General features: G+C 40.0%; 1 protein-coding gene across 2 annotated transcripts in view; it reads left to right on the top strand.

Moving 5' to 3' along the window:
• The first annotated feature begins 1,944 nt into the window (after positions 1 to 1,944).
• galnt7 (UDP-N-acetyl-alpha-D-galactosamine: polypeptide N-acetylgalactosaminyltransferase 7) overlaps positions 1,945 to 15,566 on the top strand; it is a 142,500-nt gene continuing 128,878 nt past the window's right edge. Inside the window, exon 1 of one of the 2 annotated variants that reach the window (XM_041186084.1) lies at positions 1,945 to 2,716. In XM_041186084.1, the coding sequence (XP_041042018.1) occupies positions 2,588 to 2,716 (129 nt within the window). In that variant the 5' untranslated portion in view covers positions 1,945 to 2,587. The remainder of the gene's footprint in view (positions 2,717 to 15,566) is intronic. The other variant, XM_041186083.1, reaches the window with a different exon arrangement.

The following is a 15,566-nucleotide window of genomic DNA, read 5'->3' as shown; positions in this document are numbered from 1 at the left end:
TATGCCATCCATACCTGGTCTGGTCTACATGTGACTCAAGACCCACAGCAATATGGTTGGCTCTTAACTTCCCTCTGAAATGGCTTAACAAGCCACTCAGTTCAAGGGTGATTAGAGATGTGCAACAAATGCTGGCCTTGCCAGTAATGTCCATGTCCCAAAAAAGAATATTGAAAAAAAAAGCACAGTAACCTCAGAGGGTTGTGGGGCTGGAGGAGGTTACAGAGATAGAATGGGGCAAGGCTATGGTGGGATCCAAAAACAAGGATGAGAATTTTAAAATAAAGATGTTGTTTGACCAGGAGCACTGGGATGTTAGAGGGCCGGGACTTACTGTGAGTTAAGACACAGGCAGCAGAATTTTGGATGACCTCAAGTTTACGGAGGGTAGAATAGTCCGTTGGTAGTAAGTGCAAGACAAGAAGTTTAGGCATGTCTCTTTTTTTCAGCAATATGGAGGGTAGAATGTGGGTAACCAGCCAAGAATGCATTGGAATAGTTGAGTCCAGAATCAAAAACTATATTTGATGTTTACATCGACCATAAGGAAGAAAGACAGCGTAATTGAACAAGGTAAAAACAGAAACAGAAATACCTGGAAAAACTCAGCAGGTCTGGCAGCATCGGCGGAGAAGAGCACAGTTGACGTTGAGTCCTCATGACCCTTCAACAGAACTAAGTAAAAATAGGAAAGGGGTGAAATATAAGCTGGTTGGGGGAGGTGGGGGGGGGGGTGGAGGGGTTTGTTGGGACAAGCAGCCAGTGATAGGAGGAGATAACCAAAAGATGTCACAGACAAAAAAACGATGAGGTGTTGAAGGTGGTGATATTATCTAAAGGAATGTGCTAATTAAGAGTAGAGAGCAGGACAAGCAAGGTACGGATAGCTCTAGTGGGGGTGGGGTGAAATAATACTAAAAGGACATAAAAGGTATAGATAAACAATGGGTGGAAATACATTTAAAAATAATGGAAAAAGGTAGGAAAAGAAAAATATATATAAATTTTTGGAAAAAACAAAAAGGGGGAATTTTTCTTTTCCCACCTATTTCCATTATTTTAAATGTATTTCCTTCCACCCATTGTTTATCTATACCTTTTATGCCCTTTTAGTATTATTTCACCCCACCCCCACTAGAGCTATCTGTACCTTGCTTGTCCTGCTCTCTTACTCTTAATTAGCACATTCCTTTAGATATCACCACCTTCAACACCTCTTCGTTCTTTTGTCTGTGACATCTTTTGGTTATCTCCTCTAATCACTGGCTGCTTGTCGCAACAACCCCCCCAACCCCCTTCCCCCCCCCTCTTAAACCAGCTTATATTTCACCCCTTTCCTATTTTTATTTAGTTCTGTTGAAGGGTCATGAGGACTCGAAACGTCAATTGTGCTCTTCTCCGCCGATGCTGCCAGACCTGCTGAGTTTTTCCAGGTATTTCTGTTTCTGTTTTTGTTTTGGATTTCCAGCATCCGCAGTTTTTTGTTTTTGTTTTTTTAAATGAACGAGGTATCCCTGGCACACCTGATTTCTGTGGCGGGTGTGATATTTTTCCTGCCTCTGTGTCAGAAGGTGCTCTCGGCAATCCTGAGGAGTGAAGACTTCCGCTCTGGTTCTGACTTGAGGGATTGTTTTGCTGCTCCCCCTGTCCCAACACCATTATAGCAAGACGCAGCACAGAAGGACGTTCGTCCCATTGTGCTTGAACGCTGCCTCTCGTGGGAGCCCGAAAAAAAGCCCTCCTGCTGTAAGGCAATCCACCTGATTGACTAGCATAAAGATGGGAGGGCAGTTCATGTTGGGGGGGGGGGGGGGGCCTGTCAGGCAGGGGATGATCTCCTCCCTCTATTACACACCCTCCTCCAAAAGGGAAGAAGACAAAGAACTGAAAGCAGCACCCTGCATTTGTTGACAGCAGGGCGTCACAGGAATGAAAGTTGCTGCATCAATGGACGTGGGGTCTGGACTGACAGCTGAAAGAACTGGTGTTGATTTAGAACCGAATTAAATCAACCCGCACCCACAGACCTGGGAGGAGGAGTGGTGGTGGTGGTGGTGTTTGTGGCGTAGTAGAGCCTTCCAACGTCATGTGGCATTAGAGCCAAAGGTAATTAACGGCACAACCGACAGAGGGATTGAAGAGCAAAGAAAGGGAGAGAGCAAAGAAAGAGGAAGGAAGGAAGGAAAGAAAGAAGGGGCGGTGCACGTGTTGCTGGAGAGCTGGAGGGGGCAGCAGTGCGTGAAACCTGCTATAAGTAGGAGGGCGATCCAAAACCGAAAGAGGAGAAAGAGAGAGAAAAAAAAGAAATCAGCCACGGGAAAAGCCTTTCTTCCAAAAAAAAAACCCCCCTGAAAGTATTATTTTTGTAAATATCTCCCAGCTAGGGCACATTTGGAATTACAAGCCGTTTTTTTATTTTTCCAAAAAAAAATCGTTTTTATCCTCCTCTCGGTCAATGCAAATATTTATTTTCAGTGTATGAACATAGAGGGAGAGAGGGAGGAGATTTGTAAAGTTGAAGTTACCTCAGCTCTCTCTCTCTCACACACACACACACACACACACACAGAGAGAGAGAGAGGGAGCAATGAGGGTGAAAGTGGGCTTCCTCTTACGGAGTTTGCTGATCATCGGGACTTTCCTGGCGCTGATGGGGCTCTGGTCCAAGCTCCTCTCATCCCAAAGCGACGAGAACAACCCCTTCGGACGGCAGATGGTGAGTGAATGTCGGTGGGGAGAGGGGAGGGGGTGGGGGTGGGGGTGGGGAAGGGAGCCTTCTCGAGGCATTGGAGCTGGCGGTCCGTTACCGCCGGGGTTGCCATGGAGACCGGGGGGGGGGGGGCGTTGCAGGCGGCTTCCTCTGCAGCCAGTCTAGACTCTTGTCTGTTTATTTATTTATAATGCTGAACCCCCACCACCCCCCCCCCCCCCACCAAAGAAAAAAGCAATCGGTTTATTTTCTTTTTTTTAAACCTAATTTATTGTTTTCAGGGGGTGGGGGTGGGGGTGGGGAGGGGTTGGTTTTGGCAGCAAACACACATCAAACTAACGGTTCAAAATTAGACCAGATGAAGCTGAGGCCTGACTTCAGGCCCCAAGATGTGGCTGTTGAGTTAAGGTACGAGTTTCAAGTGCTTTCCTGGTAAGGTATTAGGTGGGGGGTGGGTGGAGGATGTGAAAACGTCTTGAAGGTCTGGTTTACAATGGTGCATGCTCTGAATTGATTTTTGAGTCCCTTTGCTTTTCAGCCCTCTCCTTGCAAACTGCCCTGACATAGTTGTGTGGTTAGGATCTCTGTGTGGTGTAAGCACTTGGGTTCCTTTTTCTGAAAGAAAATTGAAAGGGTTAATTTAAAATATTTTAAATTTCCCCCACCCCCAACTTTCTGTTCATCTGATTTATTTTTTTCTTTCAAGCCATTGCCCCCCCCCCCCCCCCCCCCCCCACAAAACAGCAGTACAGTGCCTCACTTTATACAAGTCAGGTTGAATGGCTATTTTTTTCCACTAGCAAAGAATAAGTATTCTTTTGAGCCCTTTGTGCAGAATAACTATAAATCCCCCCACTTCCTTGAGTTTACGCCAGTTAGCTTTAATCCCTCAGGAATAGTGCTTTTGTCCTTTTTGAAGAGGAAAGTTTGATTTTTTTTCCTTCCTTCCCCACCCAGCCCCAGCAGAAGACAGTCATGCTGCCACTTACATTTTGCTATTTGATTCTTTCAGAGGACTTCACTGTGATAGACAGTAGGAGGCACTGTAATCTGTTGCATTCAATTAGATTATAACTTTGGTTTAATAATTCCCACTACTTTGTAGTTGGACACATTTATAAGAAAACATGTCTGTTGTTGTGCTTCATTTATTCCTTTTTACCTAAGAATTAATCTTAGGTCAGCAAGTCACTTGGAGGCTTATCAAATATAAATTGGGGATATCAAATGTCATCAAGCTTTCATGGGCACCAGGTGAAGAATCCTGAGAATTTTTATGCTGTGATTTGTAGGAAACTTGAAATGTTGATTTGTTAATCATTCTCAGACATGACATATTAGACTACCTCTTGCGTTATGCGGAAGATTTTTTAAATACACGTAAGTTTGAATTCTCATGAAGTCAATTGCGTTTTGTTAAATTTATCGTGTATTCATTATATAATGTGATTTATGCATAAAGGACAAAACTTTGGAGGTTTGGCATCTGCAGTAACCAGATCTAGAATCTTCCTTCCCTCTTCCCCCATTCCCTGTTTCAAATATTTTTAAAAAGGCAAGTGATTTGACATGGTGGCACATCCTGTGACAAATACCGTGATTTTCAACACAAGGCATAGTATCCGAGTGTGCAACTTTGCTTGAAGTCCCAGTGGTGAACTTTTTAATGAACATAATGATGGTCTGAGCAGGTAGACTGAGCAGAAATGCCGACATGAATATGCATGACCGTAACAAAAGGATAGAGAAATATTAGACTGAGGCTCAGCCTGAGAGATACTGCACTTGCCTCTATGATATTGGCATTTATTTTATTGCAATAAACCATTTGTCCTCATTATAAATAACTACACATACAGGGAACTATTTCAGGGCTGTAATGTAATTTTCGGTTTCATTTGATGGATGTAAGTGATCTGGCTCTGCTGTAGTATAGATCATCTGCACCCGTTAGATGACAGTTTTATTCTTACTTGCAAGTACTTGGTGCCAGTAATTTTCTATGTTTGTTTTTGGTACTGTCTTTCTGCTTGCTGCAAATATATCCAGTGTAGTTCTGCTTTTTCCTACCACTTGCCGGTGTATGTGGGTTTCTGTGTTGAGTTATGTAAACCTTTCCTGCAGATCAAGCAATGGATTCAGACTGCTAGTTTTAATCATTGCATCTTGAGTGGAAATTGTTTTTTTCCTATTCTCATAGTCTGAATTCATTTTCAAAAAGGAAGTCAGATTGATGTTTCTTCTACTACTGGTTGGAAACCCGATGATACCTTTTGTAATTTGAAAAAAATGATATTGTACCAGATCAGAACAGCAGGTACACATGTGGGGAAAATTTAGACACTTAACATTTGTGCCTTAGAAAATTTTTAAAAATTGAATTAAGTGGAATAGAAGGGGGTGGTGGAACTGCTTTCCTACTTATTTGCCAGATGTGAGAAAGATTTCTTAAAAGCATGCATTGTTTGCTTATGAGCATCACTGGCATGATTGGCATTTGTTGCCTTGAGAAGGTATTGCTGATCAGTCTTCCTGAGCCGCTGTATATGTTGCAGTTTAATACAACAAAGTGGTTTCTTGGGCCAGAGGGAAGTTAAAAGTCAATTGTATTGGTGCGAGACTGGAGTCATATACAGACCACACTGGTTTACTTCATTCCTTAAGGGACACAAGTGAACCATTTGAGTTTTTACAACAATCTGACAACTTCATGGTTACTGTCACTAATGCAAGCTTTAACCTGAATATTTAAAAACCGAACTCTCATTCTCTCGTATTATTCATCCATTAGCAATCATTATGCTACTGTATCTATTCTGTGACCTATAAAACATAGACTAAGTTGTGCAAATACATTATAACTGACCTCAGTTCTGGCATTCTAACATTTTATTTTACATTGCAGTTGTAATTATGAGTGCATAGGTTGGTAAGCTTTTTACAACCAATTTTAAAAATGCTTCTGTGCTGTAATGACGTGGAATATCTGGCACATTCCATCGGCTGTGAAGCATAGAAGGACTGAGGCTTTACCGCCTAGATATCTAAAATGGAAGTCCTGAGCAAAGTACAAATAATAATCTGTTCCTTAAGTTAATATTACCCTGCAGAATGTTTCAGTAGTGTTTTACAGTGGCTTAACACTTGTAGATTATTCCTCATTTGAGATATTTGTATCTACTCGATATAGTCCTCTGTATCATGTGCTACATTGTATTAAAAGAAATAATGTATGAAAGAAATAATACTTTACTGATTCACTGAAGTAAAATTCAGGAAGGATTCCATCAAATCAAACACTGAAATGTGCAGAACTGGTTCAAAAATTATTTCCAGTTATCTCAATTTGTGGCCTTCATCTTGATTTCTGACTCAATTGTGTATACAATTCATAGAAAAGAGAAAAAACTTCACAAAATGCTTTTTGTCCAATGAATCACTCTTGAAGTGTGATCACTGTTTCGTAGGCAAATTGCTTACAGAGAGGCCATATAAGCACTGAAATAAGCAACCAGTTAATCTATTTTTGGCTGTGATTGAAGGATAAAGGTTGACTGGACACCAGGAAAATTGCTCTGTTTTTCAAATGGTGGCATGGGATCTTTTATCTCAGTTTAATTCTTCATTTGAAAGATGGCATCACCAACATTGCAGCAGTCCCTTAGTGAGTTATAGCTTTTAATAGTACATACTGTGTGCAAGAGAATTTCATGGGGTGTGGTGGGTGGGTTACCTGGTGTGCTATGCTCGAGCTGCATGACTAAACAGAAAAGTTTACAGATAATGATTAGGCTGGGACCAAAAATGAAATATTTTATTTTCAGTATTTTACACAAATCGAGCTGTGTAACTAAAATTTCTGAAGTAAAGATGTTTTACATGACTAGTTTGTGTGTTGCTGAGGAGGAGAAAGGATGAATTGTTTCATGTGTAATTGTGTTGAACCCAGTAGTAACTTGTAAAATTTTTTGTTCTTTTGTATCATTGCCTCCTACTGTCAAACTAACCTAATCATTGCTGAACTTAGCCCTATCATCTTCCAGTATTGACAAGTGTTTACAATACATTGGACCACACAATGTTTGGGAACTAAAGGACATTTGATTTTTTTTTTCACCTGCATCCTGAATGCTGTGACTCCTATTACATTTCACCCTGCCAAAAAAACTGACTTCTGTTCGGATTAGCTAACTAAGCATAGAATCTAGACCTTCCTTATTCGTGTTACTCAGTGCCACGTCACCTGCAGAGCTGAGAAACGGTGTTTTCTTGAAGGGGGAGGAAAAGTGTGAGAATTTCAGCAAACAGTAAGAGTCATTCAATACACATGGCTGAGAGAAGAATCAGCAACAACAGCATTTCAGGTGGGATAACAGCCATATAAACCTCTCATTGCAGCTACAAAATTAGGTGAGCACAGGGTATCTCTGGCAAGAGTATCAGAAACTCAAGACCAATACAGTAAAGAAGAAACAGTAAGCTTGAAAGTCATTTTGCAGTTGCCCTTTAAAATGGAAGAACAATTTATTGACATTGTATGGACATGTAATTATGAGTATTAAGTTCACAGAAGACTTGCAACTTAAGTGAAACTTAATGTTATCTAATAATATATTCTAAATTGAATGAGTAACAATCTGATTGCTTCATGGTCACTGTTACTAATGATTAACAGCTGGATAATAAGAAAATAAAGGTGCTTAATGTTAATGCTATATGGGAAACAATGGTCAAGAAATATGCTTATATGGTATTTATTAATAATTAGCATTCTACTTACAATACCATTGTCAAAGTTTATAATTTATTAACAACCCACCACCACCATCTCAAGGGGAATTAGGGCTGGGCAATAAATACTGACTTAGCCAGCAATGCCCACAACCCATGAATGATTTTAAAAAAGGTAAGGAGTCTCCAAATTATGAGTAATTTAACCAGCTGCTTAGCTGCTTTTCTCAGTTGTGGAATAGGCTGCCTTCTAGCAGAAACTGTGACAGACTAAAGATCCGACTGGTTTTGGATTTTAGGAATATCTGTATTTTATATTTTGAAATTAATTCTTAATCTTTCTGGTCTCTCGCTGTTTTTCTAAAATATTTTTCTGAAGTGGCTGGCTCGGATCGGTCTGCTTCCGTAAGAGATATGGAGAAGAATTCGGCATTTTTCTAGCTAGTATGTAAAGTTACTCAGTTACTTCAAAATTACCCGGTTCCATTTTGTGTTGATATGTTTTTCAATAAGTTCAAAACAAAATTGTACTCGTACATTTAAAAAAAAAAATTACCAGAATCTTGATAACTTATCCATTTGCAGCTGTTTCATTGGGGAGTCCATCAACAAGATTGTCACCATTTGATTGCACCCCACAGTCTCTATCTCAGATTGAAACAGACTGTTTACAGTCTCTACTACATTCAACTCTAAGTTCAGCTTCTGACCCCAGATGTTCCCCAACACAAAGACCGCCAATTTCCACCTCCATGACATTGCCCTTCTGCTGTAGACACTCCAATCCATGCTTTTTGTTACTTCCAAACTAGGTTATTCTAATGCTCGCACCTTCCACTCTTTATAACTCACAGCTCGTGCGAAACTCTGCTGCGTGTACCCTATGCAACATCATTGTCCTCCTCATCCATAACTCCTGTCTTTATACATATGAACATAAAAATTTGGAGCAGGATTAGGCCATTCGGCCCCTTGAGTCTGCTTCGCCATTAAATAAGATCATGACTGATCCGATTGTGGCCTCAACTGCACGTTCCCACCTGGCCATGATAACCTTTAACTCCTTTGATAGACTACCTCTGCCTTAAAAATATTCAGTGACCCTGCCCCCACCATTCTTTGGGAATAAAGTTCCACAGACTCATGACCCTCGGAGAGAAAAAAGTTCTCCTCATCTCTGTCTTAAATGGGAGACCCCTTATTTTTAAACTATGTCCCCTGGTTGTAGTCTCTCCCACAGGGAGAAACTTTCTTTTGGTATCCATCCTATGAAGACCCCACAGGATCTCTTGCACTTCATTAAGATCACCTCTCATTTTCCTAAACTCCAATGGATATTAGCCCAACCGTCCAACCTTTCCTGTAAGATTACGCCCCCCTCCCCATTCCAGTTATCAATCTAATAAACCTTCCCTGAACTGCTTCTAACATATTTGTATCCTTTCTTAAATAAGGAGACTAAAATTGCAGACAGTACTCCAGATATCACCAACACCCTGTGCAACTGTGGCAAAACATCCTTACTTTTTACATTCCATTTCCCTTTCAATAAATAACAACATACCATTTGCCTTCCTAATCACTTGCTGTGCCTGTTTACTAAATTTTTGCGATTCATGTACGAGAAAACCCAGATCCCTCTGGGCTATGCAATCTCTCCCCATTTAAATAATATATTGCTTTTCTATTCTTCCTGCCATAGTGGACAAGTTCACATTTTCCCACATTATGTTTCACCTGCCAAATTTTTGCCCACTCACTTAACCTATCTATATCCCTTTATCCCTATACCTCCTTATGTCCTCTTCATAGTCTACTATTCTACCTATCTTCGTGTCACCAACAGATTTAGCAACCACACATTCAGTCCCTTCATCCAAGTCATTGATATAAATTGTAAATAGGCCCTGTGGCACTCCACTCATCATATCTTGCCAGCCCAAAATGACCCATTTATGCCTACTGTCTGTGTCCTGTTAGCTAACCAATCTTTTATCCATGCTGGTATGTTACGCCCTACACAATGAGCTCTTATTTTAAATGGTAACCTTTGATGTGGCACCTTGTGAAATGCCTTCCAGAAGCTGAAGTACAGCACATCCACAGAGTCCCTATTATCCATGCTGACCTCTATTTGCTCCTGATCCTCCAACTTCTCAAATTTAGAATTCTCACCTTTCTGTTTGGGTCAGTTAACAGAGATGCCATGCTTTGGGTACATTAAAATGAGGCTCTGTCTGCACTCTCAGGTGAACAGAAAAGATCCCACAGCACTATTCGAAGAAGAGCAGGGTTGGTCTCATGGTATCTTGGCCAACATTTATTCTTAAACCTGGCTGGAGAGTCTAGAATCTAGGATCATAGCCTAAGGATAAGATGTTGGCCATTTAGGACTGAGATGAGAAGATATTCCTTCACCCAAAGGATTGTGACCCTTTGGAATTCTCTACCCCTACGGGCTGTGGATGTTTAGTCAATGAATTTATTCAAAACAGCGATTGATAAGATTTTGTTTGGGCATTAAGAGAATCAAAGGCAGAAAGCTGAGTTGATTTGTATTTTCAGCTATGATCTTATTGAATAGTAGTAGTATTGCATAGCATCGTAGGTTCGAGGTGGGGTATGGCCTCCTCCAGCTCTCTTTTTTATCTTATTACCAAAACAGATGATGTCATTTATTTCATTGCTGTTAGTGGGACCTTTGCTGTGCAAAAATTGGCTGGCATTTTACCTATGTAACAGTGTTTGCACTTTAAAAATGCTTCATTGACTAAAATATTTTGGGACTGCCTGAGATTGTGAAAGGCTCTGTATAAATGCAAGTTCTTTCTTTAAAACTTGCCTCCGACCAATCTTTTGGATGCACTCCTAATATTTTCTTTGGTTTGGTGTCCGTTTTTGCCTGATTACACCTCTAGTAAGCACTGTGGGACATCTTTCTCCATGCAAGCTGTTGCGTGAATTGATTGGATTTTAAGAGGTCACCCCACTCCCCCTGGGAAGCCTAATTTCATTGGGCCAATCACTGCAAGAATTGTTTCTCAGTAGGTGATCTTTGATAAATTGTCCACATGTACATTGACGTAATTATTTCTTTAAACCTCAGTGTCTTTGCTCATCTTTGTCTTTCAGAATGTACATTTTTCTCCTGAAAATACAATATCTCAGAATTTGCTGCAGTAAATTGAATTTGCCACTTGTTTACCAATTCCACCAACCTTTGCCCTCCATTTGACAAACCAGCTACTTTGTGTCTTCAGCAGTTTCAATATCATGCTCTTTATGTCCATCTAAATCAGATGGACCTAGAAATGCAGTCCAGAATAGATCACTTCTAAACTTCCCCAATCCAAGTGTCAGTCTTTAATCTTAACCTTCTGTTACAGTACCTCACTCTCCACTTATTGTTCCATGCTATTTCCTTTTACCACTTAGTAAAATACTGCTTAGTAAAATAGGGTAAACCTGTTCTTCAGATGAAATCCAGGATTTATTGTTTTTAATCAACATATTGTAAAGAAGAAGCCAGTAAGTAGATTCATTACAACCAGTTTCTCTACAAAATGGAGCACCATAGTATCAAGATCTTATAGGACCTCAGTCAGCTCGCTTTGCGAATATTATGAGGTGCTTATTTTGCTGTTTGCAAATTGGTTTGCTCTCAAACCTGGGAAACCTTTCATTTGGCAAATTCATATAATTGGGGCATCTGTTATGAGCAGTTAATTTTACTGCATTTAACTGCTCATGCATATACAGTAAGTAGTGTTCATTACATTTTGTTCCAGTTTTACATCTTGTGTCAAAGAGTGGATGATAGCGCATACACTTGCATGTAACTGTGCAATATCAACACTTATTCCTGAAACCCATCCCATGTTCTTGTTGGTTTTGATTCAAGGAAAGGGTAATCATTGATTAAATAGCTGCTCCCCTTCCCTTCCTCTTGTCTGTCCTCCCTACCCCACCTGTTATGAGCCTCCTCCCAATCATTAATAAAGTAATGGATGGATTCATTAATCGTGCTATCAGGCAACAGCTACTTACCCGTAAGCTGTTCACTGATACTTTAAGTGCTAGCGGAATAATTTGGCTCCAGACTTATCACAGACATTGTGTGCAAAAGTGCTAGAATAGACGTATCTGGTATTGACATCACAACAAAGTTTACCATATATGGCACTAAGAAATCCCAATACTGAACAGTGGGAGACAAAATAGTGGTTATGTCACTGGGCTAGTAATCCAGAGGCCCAGGCCAATGCCCAAGGGCCATGGATTCAAACCCCACCATGCAACTGGTAGAATTTAAATTCAATTAACAAATCTGGAATATAAAGCTAGTCTCAGGAATGGTAACCATGATAACTATCATTGATCATCGTAAAAACCCAACTGGTTCACTAATGTTCTTTCAGGAAGGAAATCTTCCTTCCTTACCTGGTCTGGCCTGCATGTGACCCACAGCAATGCGGTTGGGTGACTCTTAACTATTCTCTGAAATGGCCAAACAAACCACTCGTTTCAAAGGAAATTGGGGATGGGCAACAAATGCTGGCCTTGCCAATGATGCCCACATTTCATGAGAAAATAAAGGAAAAGAAAGGAGAAGCCCCCCCCAGTGGCTCAAGTCAGATCTGATGCAAGCGATTATGGTTGTGTATGACAGAGACAAGCCATCACAGCTCCAGAACATCATGGCAGGTGTTCCTCAGGAAAAATATCCTCAACCTGGCTGCCTTCAGTTGCTTCAATGACCTTCGTTCATTCTGGGATAATGTGGTGCTATTTGCTGCTGAGTCTATAATATTTAGCTCCACCTGCACCTCCTCTAATAATAACATAGCCCATGCTAGTCTGCAACAAGAATTGTATGAATTGAATGAATGAACTTGCATTTTATACAAACTTTGGGGTTTTAAAGCAGTTTACATCCAAAAAACTTTTTTAAAATGACACTGTTGCAATGAGGAAATGCAGCAACCAATTTTGCATACAACGTTCCACCAGCAATGTCATAATGACCACATAAATATTTTAGTTATGTTGATTTGAGGGCTAAATATTGGCCCAAAACATCGATCTTTTGTGTCCATCTGAGAGGCAAGACAGGACCTCAGTTTCACTCCCTCAGTACTGAATTAAAGTGTTAGTTTAGATTTTGTACTTCAGCCTTTGTAGCTGAACTTGAACCCACACCTCAATGACCCAGAGGCGATAATATTTGGGCATGAGCTGACAAGTGGAAATTAACACACTCAATCATTTTTTTTACATGGTTAAAAGCTAGGAACAGTGAATACATGCAAGGATTCCTGTACATAGACTACTACATCTTGGTGATCTGCTACAAAAAGAATCATGCATTAATTAAATTTTAGCCTTTATAACTAGAGAGCTGGAATGTAAAGGGAAGGAAGCTTTGCTACAAAGCCCTGATTAGAGCATAACTGGAGTATTGTGTACAGTTCCGGACACTGCACCTTAGGATATTTTGGCCTTGGAAGGTGTGCAGTGCAGGTTCATCAGAATGTTACCAGGGCTGCATGGTTTAGATTATGAACAGAGATTACATAAATTGGGGTTGTCCTTCCTTGAAAATAGAAGATGAAGAGTTGTTTGATTTGAGGTTTTTAGATTTCTGAAAAGAATGGATAAGGTAGATAGAGAGAAACCTTTGCTGCTGGTGGGCTTGGACAATTCTGTATTGAAATTAGGGAACACTTCATGCAGTGAGTGGTAGAAGTTTGGAACTCTCAAACAGTAGTAAATGCTAGCTCAATTTATATTTTTAAATCTAAGTCAAGTGATTTTTGCTAGTATTAAGGGATACGGAACAGGTGGATGGAACTAGCATATTGATCAGCCGTGATCTCATTGAAAAGTGAAACTGGCTCAGGGGGCTAAATGGCCTCCTGTTTCTATGAGAGCATTTAGCATGTTGCTGGTTTTGTTTCACTTGCTGTGAAATAAAGCTGCTTAATGAGTCATACCAAGCCTCACCTCAAAATGTTTGCTCGGTCTGCCTTTGGATTGATTGACAAAGCACATATGAAAGACTTAAATCTGGTCCAGGTACATGGGTGTGTTATACTATCATGCAAGTAGATGCAAGTTAACTCCCAGGAGTTGAGTTTGGACTACCATGTCAGTGGATGATTCCAGGGACTCTGAGAAAGGTCTGACAGCAGACATGATTTTTTTTTTAACCAAGCTTATTTTGGGTAAATTAAATCCTTCTGTCAGCATTGCTTTTATTCTTTTGAAGGTAACAGTGCCAAGTTTTATGCAAAAGGCTTTGATTTAACGTTGGGCTTCAAATGATGCCAATAAAGCCCTCAACATTTTTCACTCTTGTTTATGGCATCATTTGAACACCATCTTTCTGCATTTTACAATGTATAATCTGAGAAAACCAACAGCATGCAGCAAATAAAATAAATAAATGTGCAAATTATGTTTTAAAAAAAAGTTTGTACTGCCTTCAGTGCAGATATTTGGCAGTCATTTCAATGAAAGTTGTAAAACAAAGGTTGTGGAAATTCTCTAATTAAGGTTTTATGTTCACCAGGCTTTTATCCAGAAAACTGGCTTCCTTTGGAGATTTATTATTACACAGTGGAGATTATTCTTTTCAGTCCTGCATTCACTTTGTTCAGATACTTAAGTCATTGTAAGCTTTCTCTGAATTGCTAGAAAAGGTCTGCAGAATGCCACCTTTTTAACCAACTGCTAATCTTACAATTGCATCCTGTTAATATAAAAAAATGTAACAGATGCACTTGTATTTGGCTGAAATATTCTAAGCAACTTGAGAGACTGAGAAAATTCTGATATCAAGTGCACAGTTTGTAGATGTTAGCAACAAAGTTTGCAATGACATCGCACTTAATATAGAAGGCGCCAAAGGAAGTTCAGTGGTCCAGAGCTTAATCGTTGAATCCATCATCTTTATGCTCTTTGCACCATTTTAGCTGCTGGTTCCACAATGTCACATGCATGTGTTCACATCTTTCCACGCTCTTGCGTTCCCCATCTGTAACCTCCTCCAGCCTTACAACCCTCCGAGATCTCCGTGCTGTGTCTCCAACCTCAGCCAATACAAGAGTATTTACCACCCTAGGCAATCTGCCCCTGCCAAAATTAACTTGCGAAAAATTAACTTGGTAAAATGGTCCTATTATCTTTGAACCGCTAAAAATTATCAAACTAACAGGTAGTTGTTATCGTGGTTCACATGCTTCACTCCCGCACCTCCCACGAGATGTCAACCTGCATCACCACAAGATCACCCAGGAGCTTTCTGGTTGAACTTGAAAACGCAGAACTCCTAGGTAGCAGGAATTTTTAGCCGGCAGCACCAATCATTCCCTGTGCATGATGCTGTATAATAGAAATTAACTGTTGTGCGTATGAATAAAAACTGAAGCAGTCTCACTTTCGAGATAATTCTTCATATGTGGGGTTATCCAGAAATAAAAACTTTGGTGTTTTGGATATTGTTTGTTGGTGGGGGGGGATGGAATGTGATTTTTCATCTACTTTCTACGTGTCTTGCTGCACTAGTGCTAGGTGTTACAGATGGTAAAATGACCTGCATACTGATGCTTCAGTCGATTGCACAATTATTTTTAGGGAAGCTCGGAAATGCAGTAGTAAAGTCTGCTTCAATTTTCAGCTTTGGTATTAAAAATCAAATATACAAGAAAGGTCACACTGCAAATTATCTCAGTAACAGCTCTACATATTTACAGCTCTACATGTTCCAGCTTTTACATACTCAATTTCCATTTTATAGTAGTATTGCCTAAAATACTGTCCACATGAACAAAATACAATTAATTACGCCGCTGCCCTACAGTTTTATTGTGATCTTAATCCCAAGTCAAACTCCCTAGCAGTTGCACAATAAAGGTTGAATTGGCAAAAAAATACAAATTATGTTTTATTTAGGACCTGACAGCATTTTGTTTCATGTAGGTATTTTTTTGAGACATGAAAACCAATACAAATAATTTAACTACTGAACACTTTGATCTCTCAAACAATTTACCAAAATCTTCAGCCACATGCTGTTTGAAAATCAGATCTAAATTTTCAAGTGTCCAAATCGGTGCCATTTGTA

This window comes from Carcharodon carcharias, chromosome 4 (assembly GCF_017639515.1).
Source record: "Carcharodon carcharias isolate sCarCar2 chromosome 4, sCarCar2.pri, whole genome shotgun sequence".
NCBI lineage: Eukaryota > Metazoa > Chordata > Chondrichthyes > Lamniformes > Lamnidae > Carcharodon > Carcharodon carcharias.
This window is presented reverse-complemented; position numbering and strand designations above follow the sequence as displayed.